General features: G+C 38.6%; 1 protein-coding gene across 1 annotated transcript in view; it reads left to right on the plus strand.

Annotated features, from left to right (window-relative positions):
- ipo11 (importin 11) overlaps positions 1-27,012 on the plus strand; it is a 106,226-nt gene that overhangs the window by 70,454 nt on the left and 8,760 nt on the right. Inside the window, exons 23-29 of the mRNA XM_046387719.1 lie at positions 227-306; positions 405-485; positions 2,265-2,360; positions 2,742-2,855; positions 3,451-3,572; positions 9,375-9,470; positions 11,139-11,223. Of these exons, the coding sequence (XP_046243675.1) occupies positions 227-306; positions 405-485; positions 2,265-2,360; positions 2,742-2,855; positions 3,451-3,572; positions 9,375-9,470; positions 11,139-11,223 (674 nt within the window). The remainder of the gene's footprint in view (positions 1-226; positions 307-404; positions 486-2,264; positions 2,361-2,741; positions 2,856-3,450; positions 3,573-9,374; positions 9,471-11,138; positions 11,224-27,012) is intronic.

The following is a 27,012-nucleotide window of genomic DNA, read 5'->3' on the forward strand; positions in this document are numbered from 1 at the left end:
AGTTGAGTGGATAAATAGGATTTCCATTAGTGAAACACATGTTTATTTATTTAATGATTCTCGGTAAGCAAGGCCAGTAGGACGATTTGTCCAGAATGAAATGCTAAGTAAATGCGGTATCATTTGTCAATAAGTGTCTTTGTCCTCCTACTCAGCCTGCCTTTTTTTTTATTGTCCCCGCCAGCATTCATAAATTGAACAGTTTTCTTTTGTTTTTCTGTTCCAGAGTTGAGCTCCGAGAACCTGCGAACTTGCTTTCAGATCGTTAATGCCTACATATACTTGTCTGCCACAGAGTTCCTGCAGGTGAGACATATGCACACTTGCACACGAACAGAAATCCACATACTTTGTTTGGAAATTCCCCTTTTTTTGATTACTTGCTTATTTTATTTTTTTCACAGAATTATGCAGAATCATTGTGTCGCTCCTTCTGTGATTTGCTGAAAGACATCACGAACGAAGGGCAGGTCCAAGTGCTTAAGGTACTGTCTCTCTTTTCCTTCTCTCTCATGCACACAACTGTATTACTTCTGTTTATTCTCTGCCTCTCTTATTTCATGGTTAATTCCCCCACCCTCCTCAAGTTCCAACACAGTGATTGTTTTGTCTGTGTGACCCAATAAGTAAAAGGTGCAGCAACAGTGGCATAGAGCACTAGATACACGGATACACAAACGTAAACAGATGGCTTGTGAATTGACACCAGATTATGATTCAGTAGGACCCTTGATATTCTAACTTCTAATTAATTACTTGAGAAGTGTCTTAGAGGGTGCCTCCAACAGGCTACTATAACACCAAAACTGCCCTGACAAAGGTACTAAATGTCTGTCATCTAAGCACTGATATCAGCTTTGATGTGAGACTGTGTCATAAATACTTACAGATAGATTAGATATTTAGGTCATGATATCTAATATCCCCAGTTGGTTCGTACCTTAAAAGCAGGGGTGATGCTATAAATCTGAGAGAATCACTATGTCGGTGGAGTCCCTCAGAGTATAGTTCTAGGGCCTTTCTGTGATTAGCAATTCCCAATTTTGTATAGTAATTCAAAATGATATTTAGCCCTGCCATGTTTGTAGGTTTGTCATTTCTCTTGGTTTACTCTCAGACTTGTATGTGTGCACATATCAGTGTGCACTTGTGCATCTGCGTTTGCTGTCTTTTGCAGCAGACTGTGTTTGTGCTGTCTGCACTGCTTGAACAGTATATGTACTCAGAATGGCCATAGGACCACAGAGCTTTTGCTTAATAACGCTCAGTGTCTTTGCTGCACATTTGGCTCCTGCTAATCCTTTGTGCTGAGGAAAGGAGAGCCAGCAGACAATAAATCTGCCAACCTACAGAACATGAATACACAGTAGCTCACCACACTGAGGACAGAGGGATCAGAGTAATCAGAATGCGTTTCTTTGAAAAGTTCATATGCGTGATATAGACAGATATAGCATTTCACTGTCTGTCTCAGTGCTTCATGTTTGGTTGCTGACCTTTGAGGAAAATATTCTTATTTGAGGCATTAATTTGTGAAAATGCCATTTTTAATGTTAGTGTTAGATCATCATGTTGGTCTGGATTTGTGCTGCAGTCCTTTCATCAGAAGCCTAGGCCTTGTCCTGCCAGATAAGGTTTCTTGGCCTTATTTATTTAGATATGTTGTACAACTCAGGTATTTTTTTTCATCAGAGGAAACACACAGGGCTTAAAGGAAGTTGTGATATCAGCTGGCCTAAAAGGACTTCAAGGTCAACCATAACCTATAGCCATGGGTAAATTTTGTGTATCTGTTAATACTTGCCTCAGCGTCTGAGGTCTTGTCTGGTGTTGGAAAAGTAAATGGGGTTAGCTCGGTAACAGCTGTGCCTTCATTTGAAAGTATTGTCTATGATGGCAATGCAAAGGTGATCCCGGGTTTACAGACTCGGGAAGCTGTGCAGGAGAGGGCTGCTGGCAGAGCTGGGCACGGTTCAGATTAAAGGGGGCCTTTACAAGAGGGCATTAGCTACCCTCATTTAAGGGAAGCTTTTAAACAGTTCATGGTTTCATACTGTGTGCTGTACCAACCCCCTTTCACTTCCATGTGTCCTCCTTTGAAATGTCTACATCATCCATTGTCGGACACTTCCTGTCTCTGTTTTTGCACAATTCTTTGACCCAAAGGTGCTATTTGTCTGTTCGTCTGTGTCTCCTTGCTACTTTTCCTTACACCCTGTTTCTGAATACCGTCCCTCATCCTCCCTCTCCCTGTGTCCTGGCAGGTGGTAGAGATCGCTTTAAAGGTTAGCCCCATACTTGGAGCCCACATGTTCCAGCCGCTGCTGCCAGCTGTCTTCAGGGGTATTTTGGACGGTGAGGTGAGTTTTGCCTTAGATTCTTTAACAGATCTGGACTGCGATTATATCCAGTACAGGGACCCGTAATCAGTGTTTACCACTGGGTTTTATGAGACCGTCGTGGATGGACCTCGGACACATTCAGGGGGTTAGGAGCATGCTACCCCCAGAGAATGTTTGGTATATTTTTAAGTTAATACATACAACATGCAGCAAGGGCTGGAGGGGCTTGCAGACAGGGAATGAAAGATGCTTTGCTGAAGCAACAGCACCAAAAACTCTACTCTGTCTTTTCACTTATCATGCTTTATGTCCTTTACTTTGTGTAAAAGTGTGTGGTTATTTCTCTACAATCACGTGTGTGATTGTGTATTCACTGTGTGTGTGTTTGTTGGTGTACAGAGATATCCAGTCGTGATGTCCACCTATCTGGGAATCATGGGCCGTGTGCTGCTCCAGAACTCTAGTTTCTTCTCCTCTCTGCTCACTCAAATGGCCTCTGAGTGCAGCCAGAAGGTGAGACTTGCTGTCTGCCCTTCGTTTCTGTTTTCTCAGCACAGGTTCTGTCACTGGTTTATGTTTGTGAGAGACATAACTGCAAAGTGCCTGTTAAAAGGGAATCATTCTGAGCGAGGCTAAAAGTAATGAGCCAAGGAAGTGCAAATGGTAACATCCTCAGGCCCTAAAGCTGAGTTGTCCCCAGCTGCTGTGAAACTTAGACAATGTTGTTTTTTGTCGAGTTCAAAGCAAAATTGATTTTGCCTTCTTTTGACATTACTGTCTAATCTAAATAAACGAAAGGCCTAGAGATGTCTCTCCAAGATGTCTCTTGATCATCCTTTTTGTTGATAGAAGACATGGCAGGGAGGTAAATGAGCCATAACAAGTAGGGAAGGTCAGTCTCGCTGACTTTTATGACACTGATAGACATCAGGTTTTGTGTTTTGAGTTGTCAGACACTGTTTAAGCCACTCTTTCTCATCCTCTTTCTATATTGTATTGCTTCTCTGTTTATCTCCTCTTTCTTTCTCTATATTAACCTCCCTTCTCTCTTCTACTTCTTTTCTATTCCTCTTTTCTCATCATCTGTGTGTGTGTGTCTCCTCATCAGATGGACCAGTTGTTGGGCAGTGTGATAGAGATGTGGGTCGACCGCATGGATAACATCACTCAGCCTGAGAGGAGGAAGCTGTCATCGCTGGCTCTGCTTTCCCTGCTACCATCTGACAACAGGTGAGAAGCATTCATCATTCATTTATGTGCAGATGGGGCTTTGAACTGGTGAAAAGTGGGTAGTATTCACCCTGTCTGGTCTCTGCTGACAGAAGGGCAAAGAAGGGGATAGTGAAGACAAATGATTTATTCAGCTTTTGTTTACCTGTATGTACCATAGCTGTGGAAGTTATCCTGCATTGCTTGATGTTTTCTCACTGACAACCGATGTGGTGCGCAAATTCAACAACGTGGCAGCAGCACAGCACCCATGTACACGCACAGCATAGGCATGTGGAGGTAGAGGGGTTTCCAGACATGCTTTACTTGATGCTTATGGAGTGTACAGTATATTATGAGAGAGACAAGTTCATGCCAAACAGAATGGGGACACTTACAACGACCACACAAACACGTTATATGGGTATATATTCTGTCTAATTTAGCACTTCTGTTTCTGAACTTGAAGGCCCAGTGTGGAGTTCAAGAGTCATTTATGGTCTCTTGACAGAGACTGCTCATAACCTTATGAATACTCTCAGTGCTGCATTGTAATTCAACCTCCCACGTATTCCCACATGGACCTATCCCACCCCCTCCTCACTCTTATTGCACTGCTGTCCGTAGGGTAAAGTCCCATATCTCACTGTTCTCTAATGAGCACAGTTATGAGTTCAGTCCCAATATTCTCTCAATTTTAGACGAAAAGAACACAGTACGAGCCAGTGTGTTTATTGTAGATACATATGTTAAACAGACATTTTTGGTTAAGAAATAATTGTAATAATAGTTTTCTGATACATTTGAATGCAGTGCTATTGCTTTACTGTGTTTACTATACCTTTCTCATGAGTTTTTTTAGAATGAGGGCATTTTTATAGCCATTATCAGTGTTGATTTGCCTTTAATTTATACCAATAATATTGACTAGTCTGATTTGTTGACTTTAAATCAGGCTGTTAATTTTCTGCCTGTGCACACCACTTGTTAACCCACCAGGTTGTGAGTAATCCAACACTGACATTTTCTGTCAGGCTAAATTGTAAATCTGCATAATGTTTTCCAAGTTGTCAGCATCACCCTAAAAAACACGAGTAACCACTGACACTAATATAAATGAGTTATCTTTTTGATTTTCAAATTTCTGGTTTTATGTGAATTTCCCCAGTGCAGGACTAATCAAGGCCTATGTTATCTTATCTTATCTTTCATTTTAATCATGCGCCTTTTTCTGGCCGTAAAAGACTATAATTGATTTTGGGCTTGTTTTTGGAGCTGTAATTGCTTATTTATCTCGTGAGAATTAGAAACATTGCTGTTCCTGCGGTACCAGAGAATTTCCACCAAAACACTTACTTTCCGTACCAAAAATTTGTAACTTGAGCATGCAAGTGGGACCCATCGGCCCTCTGAATCTATACAGGATGTTGATATTAAATTCAGTGGCTTAATTTCATATATAATTTGTTTAGCTCAAAATGCAGCTGTTTAAAAAGTGTTGTTCAAAGTTCTACAGGATGTAAAAACATTACACTGTGCACTTGATCAAATACCAAAGTTAAACCAACCGTTTATAAGATCATTCATTCATCACACCTCAAGGCTGTGTAGCGAAACTTAAACAAAATATGTTCCTCACTTGCCATCGAAAGAGTTTTCAAACTGTCAAACTTCTCTTGGCATGGTTCAAGGGAGAGTTACTCTGGAGTTTAATGCTAAACTTCTTTTGTGTTGTGATGTCCCATTTCACTGTATGGTGAAGCAGCTTTTTATCAAGATTTTGGGAAACCCAGTTTTCTGCAAACCAGATATGGTAATCAGAGATGTAGACAGGCATGAAATCCTTTGTTACGCCCCCATCCTTTGTCTCCAACAGCAATTGATTACGACAGCCTCGACTGGTTAAGTGCTGCATAGCAAATCAACTTTCTCACATACAGTCATAACTGAAATAAAAAGAGCTCCGTATTTTCCCTTAATATTAGTCTTTTATTAATGCCTGTGCACTGGTGACAGCCATGACAGAAGGCATTATGTTTTCAAGCTATCTGTCCTATTCTTGAGAGCATGATTTCTCAGCAACACCTTGAGAGAACTGATCAGATTTTGTGGGCACACAACACATTTTGGGCCCTAACTCAGAAATTCACACTAATTATTCCAAAGTCTTGCACGCATGTTTTTAGTAGGATAAAATGAAGTGATGACATTTTATATCCAAAACGTAAAAGGTCATCTCCCTTTGATATGACTCCCATAATGCTCTGCAACAACACTTTCCTGGCCGTTATTCAACAACCATAATTCATGAAGCATCCATGTTTTGATTGTCATTGCACCGTGTGACGCTCTATCTATACACTGTACTTTTTTGTAAAAACGCTGTAATTCTCTTTCTAAAAACTTAAATGTGCCATTGGTCTAAAGAGAGAATTTAAACCAGTATTATGCACTTAGTTGAACAGTAGGACACACCACTGGGAATTTGCTTTAAGGCATAAAGTGATATGTGTTTTTATTTGTCCAGCCCCACACCACTTAGAAGAATCCTGGCCCCATGCAGTTAGTGACCGCTGTTTTCCATAATCAAATACTTTGTTCAGTGTCAGTGAGAATATTGGTGTCGGTACTCTGTACTGGCAAGTAACCAAATGTTAGTACTTGTAAGTACTTGTACTTGGTGAGAAAACAAGTGGTGTGTGTATCCCTAGCATCATGTAACTTAGTATAGCGTCGGTGCTGACAGTGAAAATCACTTCTTTGCTGTTTTGAGATGATTGCATTGTTGTTCATGAGTGTCAGTTAAGCTTGTTATAGTCATTTGCAAATGTCACTTTTCTTTTTAGATACTGATTTTCATACAGTCCGTCAGCAGCTTTTTTGCTAACCGATGGGTTTCAGTCTTTTAACACCGCAATGTCCTGTTTGTCCTTTGATAAGATCTGCTTCTTACTTTATGAAACTTTTGGAATCTAAGGGCACTAAAGTTCTTTCCATATTTAGCATGCACTGCCATGAGGTCATTCTCACCAAAGACTACTTTTTTCTTTTTGTAGTGCCAGTTCATCATCAGCAGTTCATCATCATCTGACAGTTTGCTTTTCGATGGCAGTTGCACACTGACATTTTCAATGTCAGTTTCAACAAGGACCTTTATAAATTAATATGCACATTTTTCTTTCCTGGTTCTGCTGTTGTCAGATTTTGTGTAATCATGGTTATAGCAGTATCCTCCCAAACCTGTCACATTATGTGCAGTGAGCTCAAATATTCTGCTTGCATAGATAAAGTCTCATGAAAGGGTTCGATTCGTTTAATTTAGATATTTGATTTGCTCTGTTGGCTTCTGCTTTTATGTAGCACTGGATGACTACAAACATAGATTGTAATTAAACAGCATCAGGCAGCCCATAAAGAATAAAATGTAGCATTTGGCTGGCTTTCATCCATGCCATGAATACTGTATGTGTGCTTTTCTCTTTTTGTATACCATTGTATCTTGTACCATTGTATATTGTATCTTTTCTATTTGGAGATGACACACTTTCCTGGTTTTAAGTTTGTTTTTTTATTTATTTGCACATATATTTATCTAATATATATAGTCTTTGAATTCTTAAATGTTTGTGCATATGGATCATTTTCCAGTGCTGCCATCAGAATATTAACTAATGTAATCACTGGAATTGATTTTAATTGCATACCTTATATTTTTAATTTGCTAATGCAGCAGTTGCAGCAAAATTGAAGATGTTTTATGCCATCTAGTTCTGGCCTGAGTTATGCATGTGCTATTTAAAGTCTACTGATGATCCAATGATCTAATGATCCAAATCAATGATGCTGAACAGCATCAAGTGTAATCAGTGATGCTTATTTGAAATGCATTTGCAACAAGGTCAACTGGAACATATCCAGTGTGTGGAATTGCTTTTATAAGGATAAAATACTTTACCAGAGACAGAAAAAAAGCCCAATCTAATATGATTCAAAATGTAATTGCTGAAAAACAAAAATTAGTTCTTGGTTTTCAGTTAATGTTGCGCAGGGAAAAAAATCACCCTGAAAGTGTCATTTCGAAGGCAGCCTTCGCTGGTCACTGCCTCCCTGCAGCCTCCTTTTGTTTATGGAGTGAGGACGACACAGAGACACGCTTCTGAAAAAGGCTTTGTGGCTGCGACTAGTTAGTTTTTGGAAGTAGTTCGTCAGCTTTCAGCTCATGTTTTCACTTAGGCTGATTTGAATGGCAGACACGAAGCAGCAGCACTAGTCAGCCATTAGAAAGTAATCACTGGAGAGGTGTTGGGCTGGATAGAATTAGAATTGACAGACATGTTTCAATGTGTGATAAAGAATCTTTAATGTGATGCCAGCATCCAGTTTTTGCCGTGGCTGCCAATTTGAGGCTGTTATTAAGAAATATGTGGCAGAGGAGTTCAGTGATGCATTTTACTGTCCCAGAATATTAGTAGTGAAATGTTACTGACTGAAAGGAACAACTGTTTAAAATTCAGTTTTCCATTCTTTTTCAAATCAAGAATTACTCACCATTTCATTGCCCTTAAATATACAGTACCGCTTTTTCTACTTTTATATGAATATATATTTGGTTATGTGAGTGTGTATGCATGCATGGAAGTTTTTTGGTAGGCTGGATAAATTTTCTTGCGTGTCAGTGTAGAAAATCGGATTGTAGTTCTGTAATGTATGCTGCCTAGGTTGCATTCCCATTTTGCTGTTGCTCAGCTTTTACATTATTTGAGTCTTGACAGCAATATTTACAGTATGAGCAGATACTTAGTAGTGGTTCCACACATACGAAGGAAGAGACAGGTCTATATCAGCTGGCTGGGTATGTGTCTGTCATGCACTGATTTTCCATTTTTTTGCCAGACTTTATGCTCAGTAAGCTTTATGCAGCTTTGCCTGGGGTCTACCTAACCAAGTACTTGAACTGACAGAACCTTTGATGCATCAGTGCCCACACCCACACATGCTTCTTCTTTGTGTCTTTGTATTATTTTCCCTTCCTGCTTTTTATTCCGATCAACATGGGAAGACCTACTTCCTTTCCAACGTGTTCAAAGAATGACTCAAATAATTCATCAATGACTGCTGCTTGTCTCCGAGCTATGGTGACGGGTTTTGTTCAAAGATCTCAGGTTCACTAAGCCTAGAGTCTACTGGAAGCAACCACGGTTGCTGTGATGAAAATTAAAGAGTGTAAGCCCACAAGGCTGTGTGTTAAGACAATAAGCCTCATTGATTTTTATTTTTCACACTTGACTGTGTGCTTCAAGACAGTTAAACTTCCTTTACAACAGGAAAATCACCTTTATTGTATAAGATGATCAGTGCAACAGGAACGTTTTAAAGGTAGAGAGGGGTTTTCATTGCATTGTTAACTGCATGATAGTTTGTTATTGTTATCATTATTATTATTACTGTTATTATTATTATTACCCTCTGCCTTTCTCTCTTTTTGTACTCTGTTATAATGTTCTCACCATGTTTCTTTAATCCAAAAGCTACAGGTGAAATGTTGATGGCAAGATACATAAGGAAAGGACGATCTGGAAATATGTGCTATGAAGTGATGGATGGCATAGATGCCCTTTTCTATGGATGGCCATATGTTTTTTTTTGACAGACAATTTATCACTCACAGCGTTGCCAAGATTTAACCTGGACCGTTGCACTGTGTTGTTGTTGCTCTCGATGACCATTTTTGGACAAATACTTATCTCTCTCCATGTACAGGCACACACAGACACACAGCTGGTGATATACTGAGTAATGAGCATGTGCTCTCTGTGTTATCAGTGTGATCCAGGACAAGTTTTGTGGCATCATCAACATCTGTGTCGAGGCGCTGCATGACGTAATGACAGAAGATCCAGAAACAGGCACCTTCAAAGAGTAAGTCTGCATATATTTTTTTCTAATTGAAAACAAATAAGGCATTAATACTTATAAATGATTCCAGTCATTGTTTTCTCCATTTGTAATTGAACATAAGCTTGTGTATGATGACTAAGAGTCAAAATACGTGTTACTACATGAAACTACTTGCACGTCATTTTATTTGAAGATGTGCTGCTGAAGCTTGAATTTATCAAACACAAACCTCTCAAAAAAGTTTTATAAATAATGATACAAAAGCAATCCGTTACTCACTGATCATGACAGTGTGATGAAGGAGGCAGAGTGGAAGTGTGGGACAGGACCCATTTCTCTTGAAAAATGATGACCTGTGAAATTGGCCAGAAAACTTTTGCTCACTGTGGAAGGAGACACTGTCCACAGCCCCCGACGGCCTTGAATGTGCTCCAACACTCTCCCTTCTGGCCCTCTGTCTTAGCAGTGTGATGCTCACTTTTTCTTAGCTGATATTAACCTACATGCAGACACTTTTCCTCTGCTGTCAAAAATGCACTCTCCCAAGACGTGTCTGAACTGAAAAGATTGGTATAGAGGTTAGTGTAAATGTTAATTTGCTAGTTTTTTATCAGCCTTGCTAACAGGTAACTTGGATTCACGTTTCAGCTGTTTGCAGATGCAATCAACTGAGACAGACAGCACTGGGTATTGTAATCTTCCTGTATTTATGAATTAAGTGAAGTTTCAAATAAACAGACTTTACCTTTTTCTTCCTAAGTGCTTTGGAATTGATCTTGCATGGTGTGGAATAAAAAATGAAAGTCAAAAAATATGCCAGCTGGCACGCCAACTCAGAGTGGTACTTTTGTGTTATTGTAGAAGATCAATCACTTGTCACTTGACTGCCATAAAGTAAAATAATAGTAGTAGTAAATTCATTGTACAGGACCAATATCAAGGAACTGATAGCTAACACTAAAGGGAAGATAAGTAGGAATGAGAAATTTTGTAGTTAAAATTTAAGTTCATTCTACTCCAATATTAGAACTAGCTAGTCTCTAACTGTGTCTGTTTGCCATTTGGTGTTTTTCCACTTTGCAGTTGGCTGCTGTAGCAATGTCCAAAAACCCGGATATAAGATTAGTGAGAGAGAGAGAAATCCAAAACAGTACATGTAGTTGCAAGCGGAAACTGTACAGCTGAGCGGAGCTTCACACTGACGTGACCGTTCTCCAGCTCATTTTCTTGTTGTTATTTGGTACATGGTTCTAAAAATATTAGTTGTAGTTGCCTTAAAGGCATGTAGTTACTAAATTGCATTTTATAAAAAAATGTGAATTTGAATGTCACTAGTCAGAGTTTGGGTAAAATTTAGTTAAAATATGTGATCACAAGCTATCAAATGCTGCTGGACAAAGTCACAAAACATGACATTCAAGGCCCCACTAGCTTATCTTGACTCACAATAAGAATTAAGTAACAAGGACAAAGGAAATAAAAGACCATACACAGACTTTGGACTGAGCACAAAGGTTTTGCTCGTAATTCTCTCTGCGTGCAGATGAACCAATATGAATACCAAACAGAGCTGTGCACTACAGTGCCAGAGGGTTCAGCCTTTTTTGTGCGTCTGTGTTGAAATTGTCTCCTGCTGTGCAGGTTTATGTGTGGTTATTAATATTGAGTACAGTATTATTGTGTTCACAGCTGCATGCTGATGAGCCACTTTGAGGAGCCCAAGCTGAGTGATGATGAAGAGCCACCAACTGAGCAGGACAAGAGGAAGAAACTGGTCAGTCAAATATACCCACAGTAAAGATCTGATGCTGAAATTGCTAAATTCTTCCTCTTGTTCTACCCGCATTTTAGATTTTACACAAATGGCTTCAATAATGTGGTGCTTTCTGTTCATTTAACTGAAGTGTCTTTCTGTCACTCCTGTGATCACAACAGCAGTTATTTCCCCTTGTCGTATCTATTTTGTTACATGGGCACTCATGTTACAAGATAAAAACACTCAATGAAAATAAATGACATGATTTAGAAAAAAAAAAACGATGTATTCCTCCAGTAAGCACAGAGAAAGGTGGTCACTTCATACACTTGTTAGTCACGCACCAATTTAGAGCCACCTTTCAGCTTCAGTAGCTCCTACAGCTTTTCATGCTGCACTTCACATAATCACTTTTAACTGCAGCCTCTGTATACACACGTGTCATTGTGGCATGCTTCAAGTCACTTAAGGTAAGCGTGGATGTTGAGTACCTATAAATAGTCCCCAGGTGGGGGATGTATACCAATTAAACAGTACAGTGATGCATGTATGCCTGAGCATGCATTCGGTATGAAGATGCATTCCTCTGCTACTCTGTCATGCTGTGGAAGCTCAGAAATGAAACACTGCTTTACATTTTAAAAGTACTGTTTAATTATGATGCTGGTGTCGGTCCGTGAGCTATCTTCCCTCAATGAGTGCCTGAGCAACATTACATTTACACACAAATTTAATTTCGTTGGTATTTGAATGGAGATATACAGCTGTATTTACTTTCTAGTGTGACTTTGTGTGACTTTTCCTCTGTGTGTTGAGTATGTGTGTATTTGCTGGGCGGTATCCCAGTGCACTTATCACCTCAGCCCAGACCTTGACTTTTTGCTCTAGGGAATAGAAAAGAGGAGACTTAAAGTCGCACCTCTTTCTGCTTCTTAATGCGTGTGTGGGCGTGTGTGTGTGTGTGTGCTTTGGTGACGTGCATGAATGCACGTGTGCCTGTGACGGGTGTGCCCATGAGAAACCGTTTTCAGTTTGAGGAGAAAGTTAATGAGGAAGGAAACTCTTGGAATTTTCGAAAATTTCCTGACTCCACTTTGGCTCCCTTACGCCTTCTCTTTTTGGTGGGTGTGTGCATGTCTTTGTAAAAGTATTTATGTGTATGGTACGTTTGTGTTAGTCTGAAAGAGCCAATGAAAGGCTATGAGCACTTTGTCATAGTAAATACAGACCTCAAACTGTCCCGTCACCTTGAATATATTCAGACAATGGACCCTGCACATCAGTGATGAATCAATCAAAACCAGCTGAAATTTTGTGCTGGAATTCCAAGCAGTCACATCCACATTGCTTAACTGATAAGTGTCCTTGCACTGAGTGGCAAGCAGCTTTTCTTGAGCAGACTTTCATCAGAAGCTGCCATGTATGTCCACCATCTGCATGGTTATGTGTCAGAGTCTGCTGCATTGCCAATCAGGCAGCAGGTAGGAAAACTGGCACTTGAGATGTAAAATGTCACCTCTCTGGGAATGAAGAAGTTTGAGTGAGTGGGGAATGGTGAAGCAGTATCAAATAGATATTGCTGGATTCACCTTCATGCACATCACTGGTCTTAGAAGCAAAGAAGGTGTGTGGATAGTCACGATTCCCTGACTGAGCTGCGACTACTCTATGTTTGAGTTTTTCCCCTTTTATATACAGTGCATGTGAATAATGCATTGCACTGTGGAGTACTTACTTCCTGTCTGTATTGCTGTGAATGTGAAATTTACTTTGAAAAACAGAGCACAAACTTCAAGCTGAGCGGGGCTGGCCTGATCTGACCGGTAATTCTCAGTTTATGACTTTTAAGTAACGACGTCCAGGTCTTAATTAAGACTGGGAAAACTGATTCCTCTGAAAGCCCTGATATATCTGGCTTGGCAACAAACAAATATGGACGCTTCACTTCCTTAAAAGACAATTTTTCAATGCCACACCCATACTTTCCACCTTCCTTCTACTTTCTGGTATATTCTGGTATGTTCCCCTGATTTGTCCTTATCTTACCTCCTCTCTTTCTATTTGTGTTGCCTCCTCTCATCAGGCAGTCTCATCACAGTCTCTGCCTGCAGGTAATATTTGTATGATTATGCAAGATTGCAGGTGTCTGCAAAGAAGCAGCAAAATCTAATTCAGCAAGACAAAATGGCACGAATGATGCATAGAGCGAATACATGGAAAAGATATTCCCATGATCATTGGTCCTCATATAACACACAGTAGTTTTCAGTAGTTTAAAATTCATGTAGTAGCTCTTTTATTTTAGTGTCTTTTTCCCCTGACTTATGTGTCCAGTTTGACCCCTGGGACCCTTTCTCCACTGGTGGTTATTACCTCGTCTGGCTTCTCTCATGAGACACTGGCCCAGGTAATTTGCTTTAAAGATGACAGTGACTGTACTACAGCTCACAACTTTTCTATGAAATGACTCCAATTTGGATATTAAAGGTGCAGGTTCACAATCTTGAAAGGCAGTGATTTCCAACTTTCAAAGGTGCAAATACGTCTCATTGCATATGTATGTACTTTGAATTAAATTGGACCCTAGAAAAAGCGATACTCTTTTTGCTGACTTGGTTAGAAACTAATAGTTTTCAAGATCTTTTGTGCTGCAAAGGCAAAAAGAAAAATATAGCCGCAAGCCGAAATTTGCGGGTTCAGGCTCTTAAAATGCTCATAATTAAAGGTGGAAATGGCAAGTTTCAGAGATAAATTGCCACATTGTTGGAAACTAGTACTTTTGATCTTTGTATCTCCAGCCAAAGTGACTTATGGTTGCGTTCCTGAGGAGCCAAGGATACTGCACACCTCCTCACAAGTTGAAGCAACAACATTGCGTGTGCAAGTACTGCAGGTTTGATGAAACATTTAGTGAAATAGAAAAAGGTTTGTGTACAATCCAGATTACAGGATGATATTGAATATCCTTGTTGGCTCACTGATTGATATGAACATCATCTGAAATGTAAATTTCTAGTATCCAAAGATTGTCTGTGTTCATTTTGGTAAATTTTACATATGGTGAGACAAATGTTTGTTACACATCAGTGGCTGTGCTAAAAACAATTTCAGTCCTCGCAGTAGGACTTTGCCCCTTTGGTGCTTCAAACTTAATGAACAATTTGTAATTGTTATTTTTACTGGTTAAAAAGTGTTGCATGTGTCAGTGAGCAGTCTTATGATAAAGATTTATCCTAAATTATTTTCATGCTGATATTAAAAATACTAAAGAAATAATATAGGCGTGGTACTAGGATTTCAGTGGCTGATGCATTAAACGACGTTAATGTATTAGTCCATAAGTAGGTAAAGTATTTTATTTAAAATTTGTGATGATATTTTTGGGCCTTGTTAAGGTGCTGAAGGAGAGATGACAGGAATTGATAAGATATCTTTATTAGTTAATTTAGCTCTCATTTAAGACAATACGTAAATAAGCATCACACTAGACATTATTTAATTAAAAAATAATTTGCTGAACAGTCAAAACTGACATTGGCTGTATTTATTGATGACAGATTGACATTCTGGTAATGGGGACAAATTACCAGTGAGTCATGTATGACAATATTCAAGCTAATGATGACTGACAATCACTAATTGAAACAGTTGGCAGCTCTTTTCTTAATTTATATGCACTACACGTCACGTGTGAGTCATGGGGACACGGGGAGACACCGGCCACTGCTCAGTCTAGCATGGACAGTAAACAAGAACTAGAGTTAGCCAGAGCTAACAGCCATAAGGAGCTAGTGTCAGACTCACTGTATCTCTGCTGGAAAGACAGGGAGTCTGGTGGAGCTTTGACAGTCATCAGGACATCTATGGTCCCTGTGTTACAGCTCCGGTGTATATATGTGTAGTCACAGGTTAGTGTTAGTGTTCATCAGCTTTGAATATCTTGTTAAGCTTTAAATAGTGCTGTTTTTAATTTCCCATGTGTTGACTTGATCATGTCTGACACCATCTCTCCTCATAATGCTTGTAAGTATTGATATTATTTGCGTACAACACAAAAAATGTCTCAGCCTCTTTAAGCTGCTGAGCTACCATTAGCTCCAAAGACTAAATCCTACCTCCTTTTAAAAAAAATAAATAAATAAATAAATAAAAATATTTGTACATATACAGGCCGCACTTGACTATAAGCCGAGGTGTCCTTTTATTACCTCTGAAAGCTTTTGTCGTCTTTTTGCATTGCCTCATACCTTCACGCTGCCGTCTCCAACGTCTCACCATTGATTCATTTACGCCAAGCTTAGGTGCAGCAGCTCTATTTCCTTCTTGGACAGCCAGTTCGCTTTTAACTTAAAAGCTGCGTCATATGCATTTCTTCCAGTGTTTTCCATGATGAGCGTGTGTGCATGACATGCAAAATGACTGTTAAAAGTTACGCTTAAAACTAGCGTCTTCCTCTTCGCATCACCTCTTTCATCTGTCTGTCTCGCCATTGCGCTTTCTGCTTAGATCACCCCCCTGGAGGCCGTTAGCCCGTAAAAATCTACAGATTAGCCCCATTGTTGTTAAGGCATGGGAAAAAAATAGTGGCTTATAGTCCGGAAAATGCGGTGTGTTTTGGATAGTGCAGGTGTCGATTATTCCGAAAATGGAAACTAAAAATGTTTGCAAGACTATGTCTTTACACATACTAAAAGCTGTTTGATTGTATAACTACTTCACTGTCCAATATGAAATGTCTCCCTGTTCATTTGCAATCCAAGTGAAACCTCTGAATCGAACAAAAGATGTTATCAAAGGTCTTGTAAAATATTATGCAGAGGGTAAAGCATCCTTTTGGTTCCAAACCCAGAAGTGACAAGGTGATTCAGCTGTTATCGCAGGTGCAGGAAGTGGCACCTAACTGCTAAGTTTGAAAGCCTGAAATTTATGTGGTGTCGGTGTGTCTCTCTAGCACTTGTCAAACATTCAGGTGTGTGTGTGAGTGCACATTTGTGTAAGCACCCCTGTTGACTGTGTCCTTAAAAGTCCTGACTGTATAAATTTTCTTTTTACCATGATTCCATGATGTTGATTACGCTCATTGTATAGTTACCTGAAAGTTAAGAAATTAAACCAAGTGTTTTAGTTAAATGTGGTTTTTGTTTGAATGTCTTTCTTATTATATGTTGAGTTTGTGTAATCAGCTGCTCAGGCAGGAGACTGTTCATACTGATACAGGCTCATAAAGACAGCATTTATTTTGCAAGAAAGCGAAAATGTTAATATTAGGCAAATTCAGCCTATGCTGATGCTCATGCGTCATTGATTATAACAATCTAAATGAAATCATTCTTTCACACAAACACATTCATTGTACACCTGTGCGGTGGAAGAGACTGATATTGTCAGATGTGACTAACAGGACAAGGTACGAGGTGTGTTTATCTCGTCTGTCACTGCACATTCATGCAAATCAAACCTGCAACGGAGTATGATAAAACAAAAATGAAGGAAAACATAAAATGTGTAAATGATTGTTTAATTATTTGACTTTGATTTATTTTAGGATGTTATGAATAGCTCAGTGTTCTTCTTGATCTGTCGTTCTCCTCAGAGGTTATCTTGAGTTTGAGCTGTGAGGTTTATAGCCCCTGCCTCATCACTGCTGCCATCGTCTGATTTGTTCCTAAATTTGACTTGTCATGTTTCTCTGCGCATGAAGGGAGAGTTTGTTTTGTGTTTTGGAAGCTGTTGACTGTTCCACTCTGTCTTGTCTGGGATTTGTAAGGGTCCCTCACTTTGATCTGAGTGTTCCAGGCAGCTAGACTAGGCTAACTGATGCTGTGTTTGGGCCTCGGTACATAATGCATCATTTGATTCTTGTGCTTCATCTACAAGGCCAGCACCATCAAACAAGAAGAAGGATAGGCGACATCAAAGACTTCTCCACTGGTTACTAATGACGCGGGCTCTGTCTGTTGTGCTGTTGTGGCACACACCCACTCGAACCTTCTCTCTCTCTCTCTCCACGCACTAATGTGCATGCGCAACACATATACAGGTTATTGTGCAGCATTTGTGTGAGTAGTTGCCAATGACTGATTAGTCTCCCACATAAAAAACAGAAGATAAAGGTGTCCCATTACATGCAATTGTGTGAGAAAAATGGGGTATAATGAGGGGGCGGGTTGCTCAACGTGATCGTTGAATAGTCATAGAGGCCTGATATGGGCCAAATTCAAGCTATTGTACTACATTATGGTTTACTTTCGTGTAAGCTAGAAGGCAGGTCTCATCTGATTGAATGGGGAGATTTGACTCAAGCAATAATAAATAAACAGAAATGTTCTTCACACCTTTGGTGGTATTTTCTGCAGCCACGCAAATAGTTTTAGGTTGCCTTTTCTTTTCTTAGCAGTAGTATTGAGAGATTGGCCTTCAAAACTTCTCGTACAGTCCTATCACAATGTCAAAAATTGGGACGAGGAAACCACAGAAAAATTACAGCAGGCAGTCGTCCAAATAGTGTTCTGCTTTGCTGAGGTAATCAGACCTTGCTGTGATTTATTTTAATTTCATTTCAGAAACTTTTTCCTGTCTAGTCTTTTAAAAGAAAAGTGTGAACTGTTGACAACACGATATTTAAATAATTTACTGCCTCAGACTTAACTGTTATGTTTTTTTGTGCCTAGAAAGACATGTTGGTGAGGGCTCAAAGTGCTACTGGTGCATACCTAAAAACCCTGCAAATTATCCAGAACTCCGTTCATGCAATAGTCTGCCCCTTTGACTATTTATAGCCAGCAAGGGCCTTTGTCAATAGCACATCAACAGCATTTGTTAAGGAATCACTATGTTGATGTTGATATAAATAATTGCAGAATTATCCATTCAATCTAAAGTCATCATTTGGTGACAGGGTCCACCCTTATACCTTTGACACTTCCCATGCCCAACCCAGCGCCATACACAGCATTTTGTGGTATAGTTCATAGGCCTTGAAGTTCCAGTTGCCTCAAATCTGCTTTAAAAAATATGATTTTATTTGGGTGAGTAGTTTTACAGATAAAATGAATATTTGGAGGCCACCACCAGTTTCTCCATAGTTCACACCTGTAAATTTGTAATTGTAACCCCTTTCTGTTTTCTTTTCCACTGACCTTTGACAAAACACTAAATACGTGGCTCTTTGTCCAAGAAGCTACAGTCACACTGTAGGACCAAGTCTTGGCATTAAACTTTATCAGACACATTGCTTCTTATGATTTATTGTATCACAGCTGTATTGCGGCGTCACAGCTGCATATTTTCATTTTAAGTCCCATTTGGTGTACTGTTTTTTGTTGAACCAGTTTCAATTTAGAATGCTTGGTTTAGTCATTTATAGCATTTGCTCAGCATGTGTGACTGAGCTTTTTTGTTCCAGACAATTAGGCTAATGAGTTGGTTTTCTGAATTGCATTTTTCTGCGATTGGTATTGGTAATAGTGGGTACATGTGATAGTATAATAAACATTAGGCTCACAGTTAAAACAGTTGTTTGCAGATTTAAAAGTGATCTTGTCAGTTTTGAATTTTACAAAAATCACATATTTATACTGAACATATGGTAATTCTGAAAGTAGCAGAAGTTGGCTGCAGCTCAGCCTATAACTTAGAAAAACAGAGATACAGGAATGAGTGTATTTGGAGACTAAGATTGTTTAATCTTCTTTGTGAATGCACTGCATGCTATTTATGTGTTGACACATGTTGATATTGTAGACCTTTTTTTCTGTCTAAATAACACACAAAAAAAGGAAGTTGGTCTCCCAGAGGAAGAATTCACCGTGTTATGGTACAAGAATACAGTATTTATTGTTATTTTGGTATATAAATGCTATATTCATATTTAGAAACTTAACTTAAACTTAACTTAAAATACTTGATGATGAATTACCTGTTCTGACAGCTTAAATCTTTAGAAAATATAGTGGATATATAGTGTTTTCAACATATTGTACTTTTTCGTCTTAAATATAAAAAATATCAACAAAGTTTTGAGAAGAATCAGAATTGCTGTAATTTAAGCAGTACCCAATTCCAGCATGGAGAGTGAAGCATGGGCAATATTTGCCTGCCTTTCCCAAATAGGATTTAAGTAAAATTCCAATAAAATTCCTCCAGTAAAACATTTGCAGATTGAATGGGTCTTTGAAAGGGCATCCCATTAAATGTGTATGCTTTAAAATTTGAGAAGAGGAAGATAAAGAATTCTACTATTACTTTGTTGTCCCGTGGCTGTTATTGCTCAGGGAATTTTCTTCCACACTTATTAGTTAGTAATGAAATTGTCCCTTCATTTACATTATTTTGTGTAGATTAGCAATAAGCTATGATTTATTTGCCTTAAACAACAAATCAGTTGAATGTACGTTTCTACGAAAATGATACTAAATGATAGTTCTACATTAATACCCAGGGGCTCTCATTGCTCAGAGTGAACCGAAAATGCTTTTTGATGCTTTGATGAACTACCGATTAATCATGAAATTGTTTTTGTCATTCAGCACATTTTCATTATTTCATTTTAATGAACAATCAAACTGACTTCAGAGGTCCCCTAGAGGTATATATTTATAGGAAATGAGTTTCAGCGTGTTATCAATTCACTCTGGGCCACACAAAGCATTAGGAATGAAGACTTGCCATTCTTGCTTTATTATTGCTCCTAGTCTCAAGGAGACCATCAGTGTCAGTATAATTTGGTTTTCTTGAATAACAGACCTCTGTGACAGTGTTATTTTGCAGTGTGAGATGTAAAGATTTGCCTTTGTGCTGCCTAAGGCGTACAGAGCTATCAAAATTAGTTTCCATCTGTGTCGCTTCTCAGCTCGACAGCCATTCGTCCAAGAGAGTGCAGGGGGAGTTGAATGTTCCTGAATTAACCAAAACTTAACCACAATGTGTCAAGCATGTTAGTAGGCTTACTCATATATGTTGTTTATGTCATGAGCGGACCTGGAGGCTTTTATCTCAATTATAAAGGCTGGCCTGGCAGCTTTATCAGTAGAGTTAGATTTAATTCCCCTGTAAAGGGATGGCAATATTATGCAAAATAAAGTGCTTGCAAGAACTTGTTGACCCATATTTTTCATGTTTTATTTATTTGAATTGAGATGTCAAGAATGTCAGATGGCATGTCAAGAAATACAGATTGGTTTACTGTAAATTTACAAGTATGAAAAGCAAGCAGTCTTCAGCTTAATGTCACTGGGAGAAAGGTAGAAGGAGGTATTGTCCAATCCTATGTGTTACATTTTCGCAACCATGAGGTTTTTTTTTTTTTCTTCATGATCATAAAGAACTTTTTAACAGTAGATATTTTGATTTTATTTTGAAACATCTCATAAACTGTCAGTGCTCACAGCAAAAAAAAAAAGAAAAAATAATAACCCCAAGAAAAACAGAAACACTAGAGCACATCTTTTTACATTGTCCATGTTCTTTGCATTTCAGAACTTAAAAGTTCTTGAACACACCAAAGTTTGAAGAACAATTTCATATCTCAGAAAATGGGACCATCTGATGAGCACGTGAATACAGGGTCTCTGCTTGTTCCAAGTACACTGAGATCATTAAGATCATTTAACTCAGCTCAACTCATTGGCATCTTAACAAGACTTCAACTTGATGTTGTAAAGAGCAGTCTGGTGTTAAAATCTAAAGCATCTACCTCAGGGAATGTTAGCTGCCTGTCTTCATGTTAATGTGGCAGCTGTGCAGATCAGATGATGATGCGGCCAAAGTATGTTTCATTTTTTCACCTGGCTCTTTGGATTTATTGGGAGTTGATTACGCTGATTCAGGTAATAAAAATAATTTGTCTTTGGTCTGATAATTCAGTTGTTAAATTGATCACAATGCATCTTAATTAACAACGTGAAGCCTATTCATTCTGCACCAGTCTCTTTGATTTTGATTGGTTGCTTAGAGAGCTGAAAAACTACTCCTGTTTTATTAGTTGTTTTGTAGTGGTGAGAGGCACCGGGGATGTATTTTACGCAGCCCTGTCTGAGCACAGTATGATGCACGCTTCACAATATGTTTCACTAAAATCAAAGCAGTGATAGTCTTATGAAATGTTTGTTTTATTCACCAATGCTGTGGAATCCCCAGTGCAATTTATCGCTGACCTCAAGTGGTCCTCAGAAATTGTGCTTATTTATGCACTAGTTGTTCAGATGTTTCCAGGACTGACTCGTGAACTTGTGAAACTGTAACTGTAGAAATGTTGTACCAAAGTCTTGTGAGTGGTGGATGGAATTTCTGTTTGTATCATTAAGTGGTGTTTTACTAAGCTATCTCATTTATATAAGACTAACAAATGCAGCAATAGTCTCTCTAGGAAATGACCTTATCATGTAACAAAGATGATATCTTGGTGGCATTGTCAAGGGAAGGGAATTGGTCTGAAAGCACCAATTGAATAGTAATATCAGTAAGTTTCGTTTTAAACACTATCAAATGTCTACCATTTGTCACAGTTTAAATGAATAAAAAAATCTATTTTCAAGTATAGATTCAAATCAGAAAGAACAAACCCTGCTGATGTTACTGTAGTGAAAACATCACAAACATCAACATCACAAACAGCCAACACTTTAAAGGTACCGTGTGGAGTTTTCTTGGAATGAAAGTTATGTTTATGTAATGCATTGTTTGAACTATTTTCTGTAAAACTCACAAAGACATTGAGTGCATTTCTTTCCTCATAATGCATGAAAGATAAACAAAGTCTTCTTCTTTGACTTTGTTGACACTTTTTAACTTTTCTCGGCTTTTTGGCTTGTAACTGCAGGCAACTCTAAGAAGGGGAACAGATAGCACTCATTGCTTCAATAGCCAAAACAAATCAGCATCTCCCACTAAGTGCTCAGCATGCTTTTCCAGAAGGTAACAAGCCCTCATGGAAATTCAGTGTGTAGCTTTTTTTTTTTTGAAGAGAAAGAACAGTATTGGTTCTACATTTTGTGGTCATTGTGAACAATTGACTGATAATACATTTAAAAGGATGTTTAAAATTCTGTATTTTCAAGAGGTGCTAAAAGTTAATTAAATGAAACATTGAGGCACCCTTTTGACTGGGCTTGATTTGAATGAACTTCATATGCGCTACATGTCATAGCACATCATTATTTTAAAACTAATTAATAAAATAAATTGCATTGCATAACTAAGTATTCCAAATAAAATCATACATTTCATGATGTTGATTCAAGAATTAGAAAGTTATTCATGCAAAGCTCTACAACTGCACACCCCCCAATGGCGGTATTAACAGTATTAAAATAAATCTAAAAAAAAAAAAAATACTCAGAAAAAATTAAGATGTCACTCATTAAATTTGTCTTATTTTGTGAATATTTAATGTTTGCAAAACTTAAAAATCCCAGATTAGAAATTAAAATGAATTAATTTAGCAACAAGATGGTTCATCCAGTGTTTCATAAACGGCATTACACTCACTCAAATCATTACTGATCTTCAATTTAAAGTTTTTGTTGCATTTGTTTAACAACATTTAACAAAGAAGAGTTTCTTTGTAGTAAAAAAAACAACCTTTTCTTTTTTTAACTATGGCATTTTAAGAAGTTTTGCAAAAGCTGATGACTGCATCCTTCCACTCCTGAACCCCTTTTTACAAATGCATAAATTGGTCTGTCAGTGCCTGCCAGATGGCCCAGCAGATTTCAGACAGGATGTTGCGTATCACTGTTTGGACCCGGCTTATCACTCAAACCCCCTGTTGCAAGAGTCCTCCAAGTCACAGCCAATCTCTCAATCCACTAGAGTGCTGTGAGGGTTTGCATGTAAGAAATAAAAAAACTTGTTGAAGGGTGCATTCGCACCTTGCTCATTTGGGGTAGTTTATTTGGGTTTTTCTCTCTGTGCGCTTGGTAAGTTTGTTAAGTCCTTTAAAAAGTGTATGACAACAGTCCCACAGTAATCAACCCTAAATCCTTGCTTTACATGATGTTTCTCTTTTGTACTGTCTCTGCCTGTTAGTCAGTATTGATAACATGCAGTCTATTTGCAGTACTAATACTACTTAGAATCGGTTATTTCTTTGGGAGCTCTTGACACCAAAGAACATAAATGAACACATTAGAAACTTTAATGTGCTGCATAACATGCGGTTAGGCACTAGAATTTGATGATGATAGGAAATGACAGATAAGAAATAAAACTGTATCAATCCTGCCCCAAACAAACAACATGTGCACAAGTGATTGATGAAAATGAAACAAGACATACAGTAAATTTCTTTCATGTTTTTATAAGTATTTTGTGTGTATTTGTCTGCATGCATGCATTTAAGCATTTGGTAATACACACTCTTATGACAGACTGCTGAAGGGCCCTTACATTTACGCCCTCTACTACAATACTAATTAGGGTATTACAATTTATTCCGCCTCATTTGATGAGGAAAATGACTGCAATCAAGTTCTAATCCTCCCTCTAAGTCAAGAGATCATAAACTAATGAAAACTCATGAAAGGAGAGAGGTCTGTGTTTGGGCATGACAGTTAATCATAATCTCTCTCTTTCTGTTCTCGCCCTTGTTTCCCTGTCACAGTTGCTCTGACCTCTCCTGTCTTGTACTTTTTAAATTCCACTTGCGTCTTTCTTGATGACCATTTAATGGTGCTGTCCATTTTCTGTATGGCTGCTTAATCTTCATTCCTGAATAAAATAATGCTGACAAATGAACATGACCTTATCTCTCAGTTGACTGTTCTGTCTCACAGTGGGTTGGTTTCTATTTGGTCATGTCCACGCTAATGTGAATATATTTGAACATATTGTTCATGCATTCAAATAATCCACACTGTCAAAGTGTTTTTGAAGCATTGTTAAATATCTGCTCTTGTGCTGTGTATCGTTACTACTATGTGGGTTGAGAGCAGGGGATTGGAAGATGTGAAAGGGTGTTTTGATAGACTCGGGTCGTTATTGAGCTTAGTCTTACTTGTTTGAAGCTTTGATCTGTTGCCTCCATCTGTGCGTTTACTTGTTCTATGTTTCCTTGTAACCAATCACAGAATTATTGGTGTTGTTGCTGATGTATGTCCTACTGTCTTTTAAGGGGTGTTTCTTTTGGCCTTCTTTTTTCAAAGGTGAGGTGAGTGATTCAGGAGAAAGATAGTTAGGCAGCAAATTGGAAACATTCAACCAGAGAGGGAATTAAAACACAGTTTTTTTTTTTTATCCTGGTATTAATTTACTGCTTAAGGCCCAGCAGCTGGTAGTGTATGCAGGAGCATTGGCAGTCCTGCAGTTGTTGCCTCCTGTTCTGCGTGGCTCTTAAGTGTGTTCATAGTGTTGGGGTAAGGTCCCCGGAACTACTCCCTACCACCACCCAGTGTACATTTAAACCTGTTCCTCTCTCATCTTGCTCTCCCTCTCTACTTGTCTTATTTAAATAGGAAAACGCATATTCCTTTCAATCTTAATAACCCACTGAGACTCATTCACATACACAAAATTTAATCTCCAAAAACACGTCCGTGTCGTCAAATTAGTTGAAATTATGGTCATTTAAATAATCATGGACTCAGTCATGTTAATCTGAGTTATAATTGGGCCTATTTGGAAGCCATGTAATGCAGTCATAGTGATGCTTATTGTAATTAAGAGTAATTATAAGTGGAAATCTGTCAATTTCGCAGAGTAGGATCAGTTTACGGGTAGTTTAGAGGTAGCACTACTTGGCCTGTGAAAACAGTTGTATCAAGTCTTCTGTGACTCTGAATTGTCATCAGTTGTCATCATGTCATCTTGGAGACTGCACTGAAATTGTATAATAGTTAGTTTCACACATACGCTTTTTTTTTTTTTTTTTTTTACCTAAGTCTGGGTTGTACAAATAGCAGGCTGGGCATGGCGGTCCAGCAACACTTAAACACTCTCCAAGGAACGCTGCCCCTCCAGTCAGTAGTACAAAGAGAGACTAATTACAGAATATTATACTATAGTTGTCTGCTACAGACAATGAAAGGGAAGATAAATTAACTTTTTAATTCCGTAAGTTTAAAAAAAAGTCAACTCTGAGCTCTCCTCCCGCTTGTAAACAGCTCTAGATCAGAACAGTTTATTCCCCAAAAGCCATAGCTCTGCCAGCAGATCTGTTCCCAGACCTTCCGGGGTCTCAGTAGTTGAGCAGAGACTCCGTCCCTCTGCTTCACTCAGTCCTCCCCACACAATGCTCTGTGAAACCTGGCGATGTGCGCAACTTTTTCTCCCGAAACTGACTATTTTCAAATTGCACAAATACGCTTTGCACTGAGTTTGACTTTACATTGACTTTTTATCGGCATGAGCTTTGGATGTGACCAAAAGAATGAGATTACGGAGTGCCTGAAATGAATTCCCTCCACATGGCGGCTAGGTTCCAGATTAGAGATATTTTGAGGACCTCCAGAGGGAGTTTGGAGAGTCCGTGATCAGCAAGACACTGTTGGATTTGATTTGTTCTCCAACTGAACGTGAATAATGAGGGATCAGAGTTTTTTTATGATCATCCTGAAAATGAAATTATGCTTTAAGAGCAACATTAGGATGAAATATCAGGCTGGAGATGTTTGTGTGACCTTTCACATTTAAAATTTAAGAGATATGAGGATAAGCACGCACTCACGCAACCTTGTGTGTACATTCTTATACAATACATACAAATACATAAAGAAATAACAAATTTATATAAATGTGTTTGTAAAAATATGCAGATGTTCTGCAGTTGGGGCATTGTATGTAGGGACAACAGTAGAAAGCTGATATTAGCCTGTTCCCACCAGGCCAGTTCAGTTCTGCCAACGCCTACACAAATACACAGGCTGTTGTTCTCATGCATAATGTCCATTAGCCACACTCTCCCAAATGCTGGCATACATGCTTTTGAGCAATCCTTTGCATACAATATTCCTTTATAACACTGGTGATCACACAGTCAGAATAGAGCAAAATGAACTATACATAAGATATAAAACTGGTGTGTGAGTGTATGAGCATGAGTGTATGCAGTTTTAAAATGGCTGAATGGTTTTCAAAAAGGTCTACATTGTAGTTTTTAGCAAATATTACTCAAACCAGGAGTAAACATGGTGGTGTAGATATCAATATCTCTTGTGGGCGATGGTGTGTGTGGGATTGGCTCAAGATGAATTACACTGCTCATATTCATGGTCATGAGGAAACAATAGGACAACAGTGGAGGTCTGCTGCTCAGATAAACCCAACTCCTGAAAGTACACTAAGCCTTCTCTTTGGACAAGCCACTTCCAACCAAAAAACAGGTGTAACCACAGTAAAAATATTGAATAAGGCTCTGTTGTAAGTCAAACCAGCACAGTTTTGAACTGTAGAGGGGACATCGAGATCAGTGTGATCATTTCAGAGCCTGTGCTCATGCTGGATTCTTCTCAGGCCATTTGGCGCCAATAGGTTTAATTTGCAGACGATTGAACACACTTAGCCTGCAAGTAAATTGAGTTCAAGGCTACATTGCTTATTACTAGCATGGATTTGTAAAACTGTCCCTCCTCATGACAGCAGTTTGCACAACTACCCTGATTAGGCTCTACCACACTCCTAGCTGCTGTAGCCCACTCTATCGTTACGGTTGCTACGTCCTTTGCTTCTGCCAAACCAATCATTGATAGTTCACCAACAGAACTGCTACTAACAGATTTGTTGCTTGTTAATAATGATCTTGTTGAGAATGCTAAATCTACAGAATTTTGTAATTAAAGTTATATCCTCAGAAAAATTCAGAAAGATATAGTT

This window comes from Scatophagus argus, chromosome 4, assembly GCF_020382885.2.
Source record: "Scatophagus argus isolate fScaArg1 chromosome 4, fScaArg1.pri, whole genome shotgun sequence".
In the NCBI taxonomy this organism is placed as follows: Eukaryota; Metazoa; Chordata; class Actinopteri; family Scatophagidae; genus Scatophagus; species Scatophagus argus.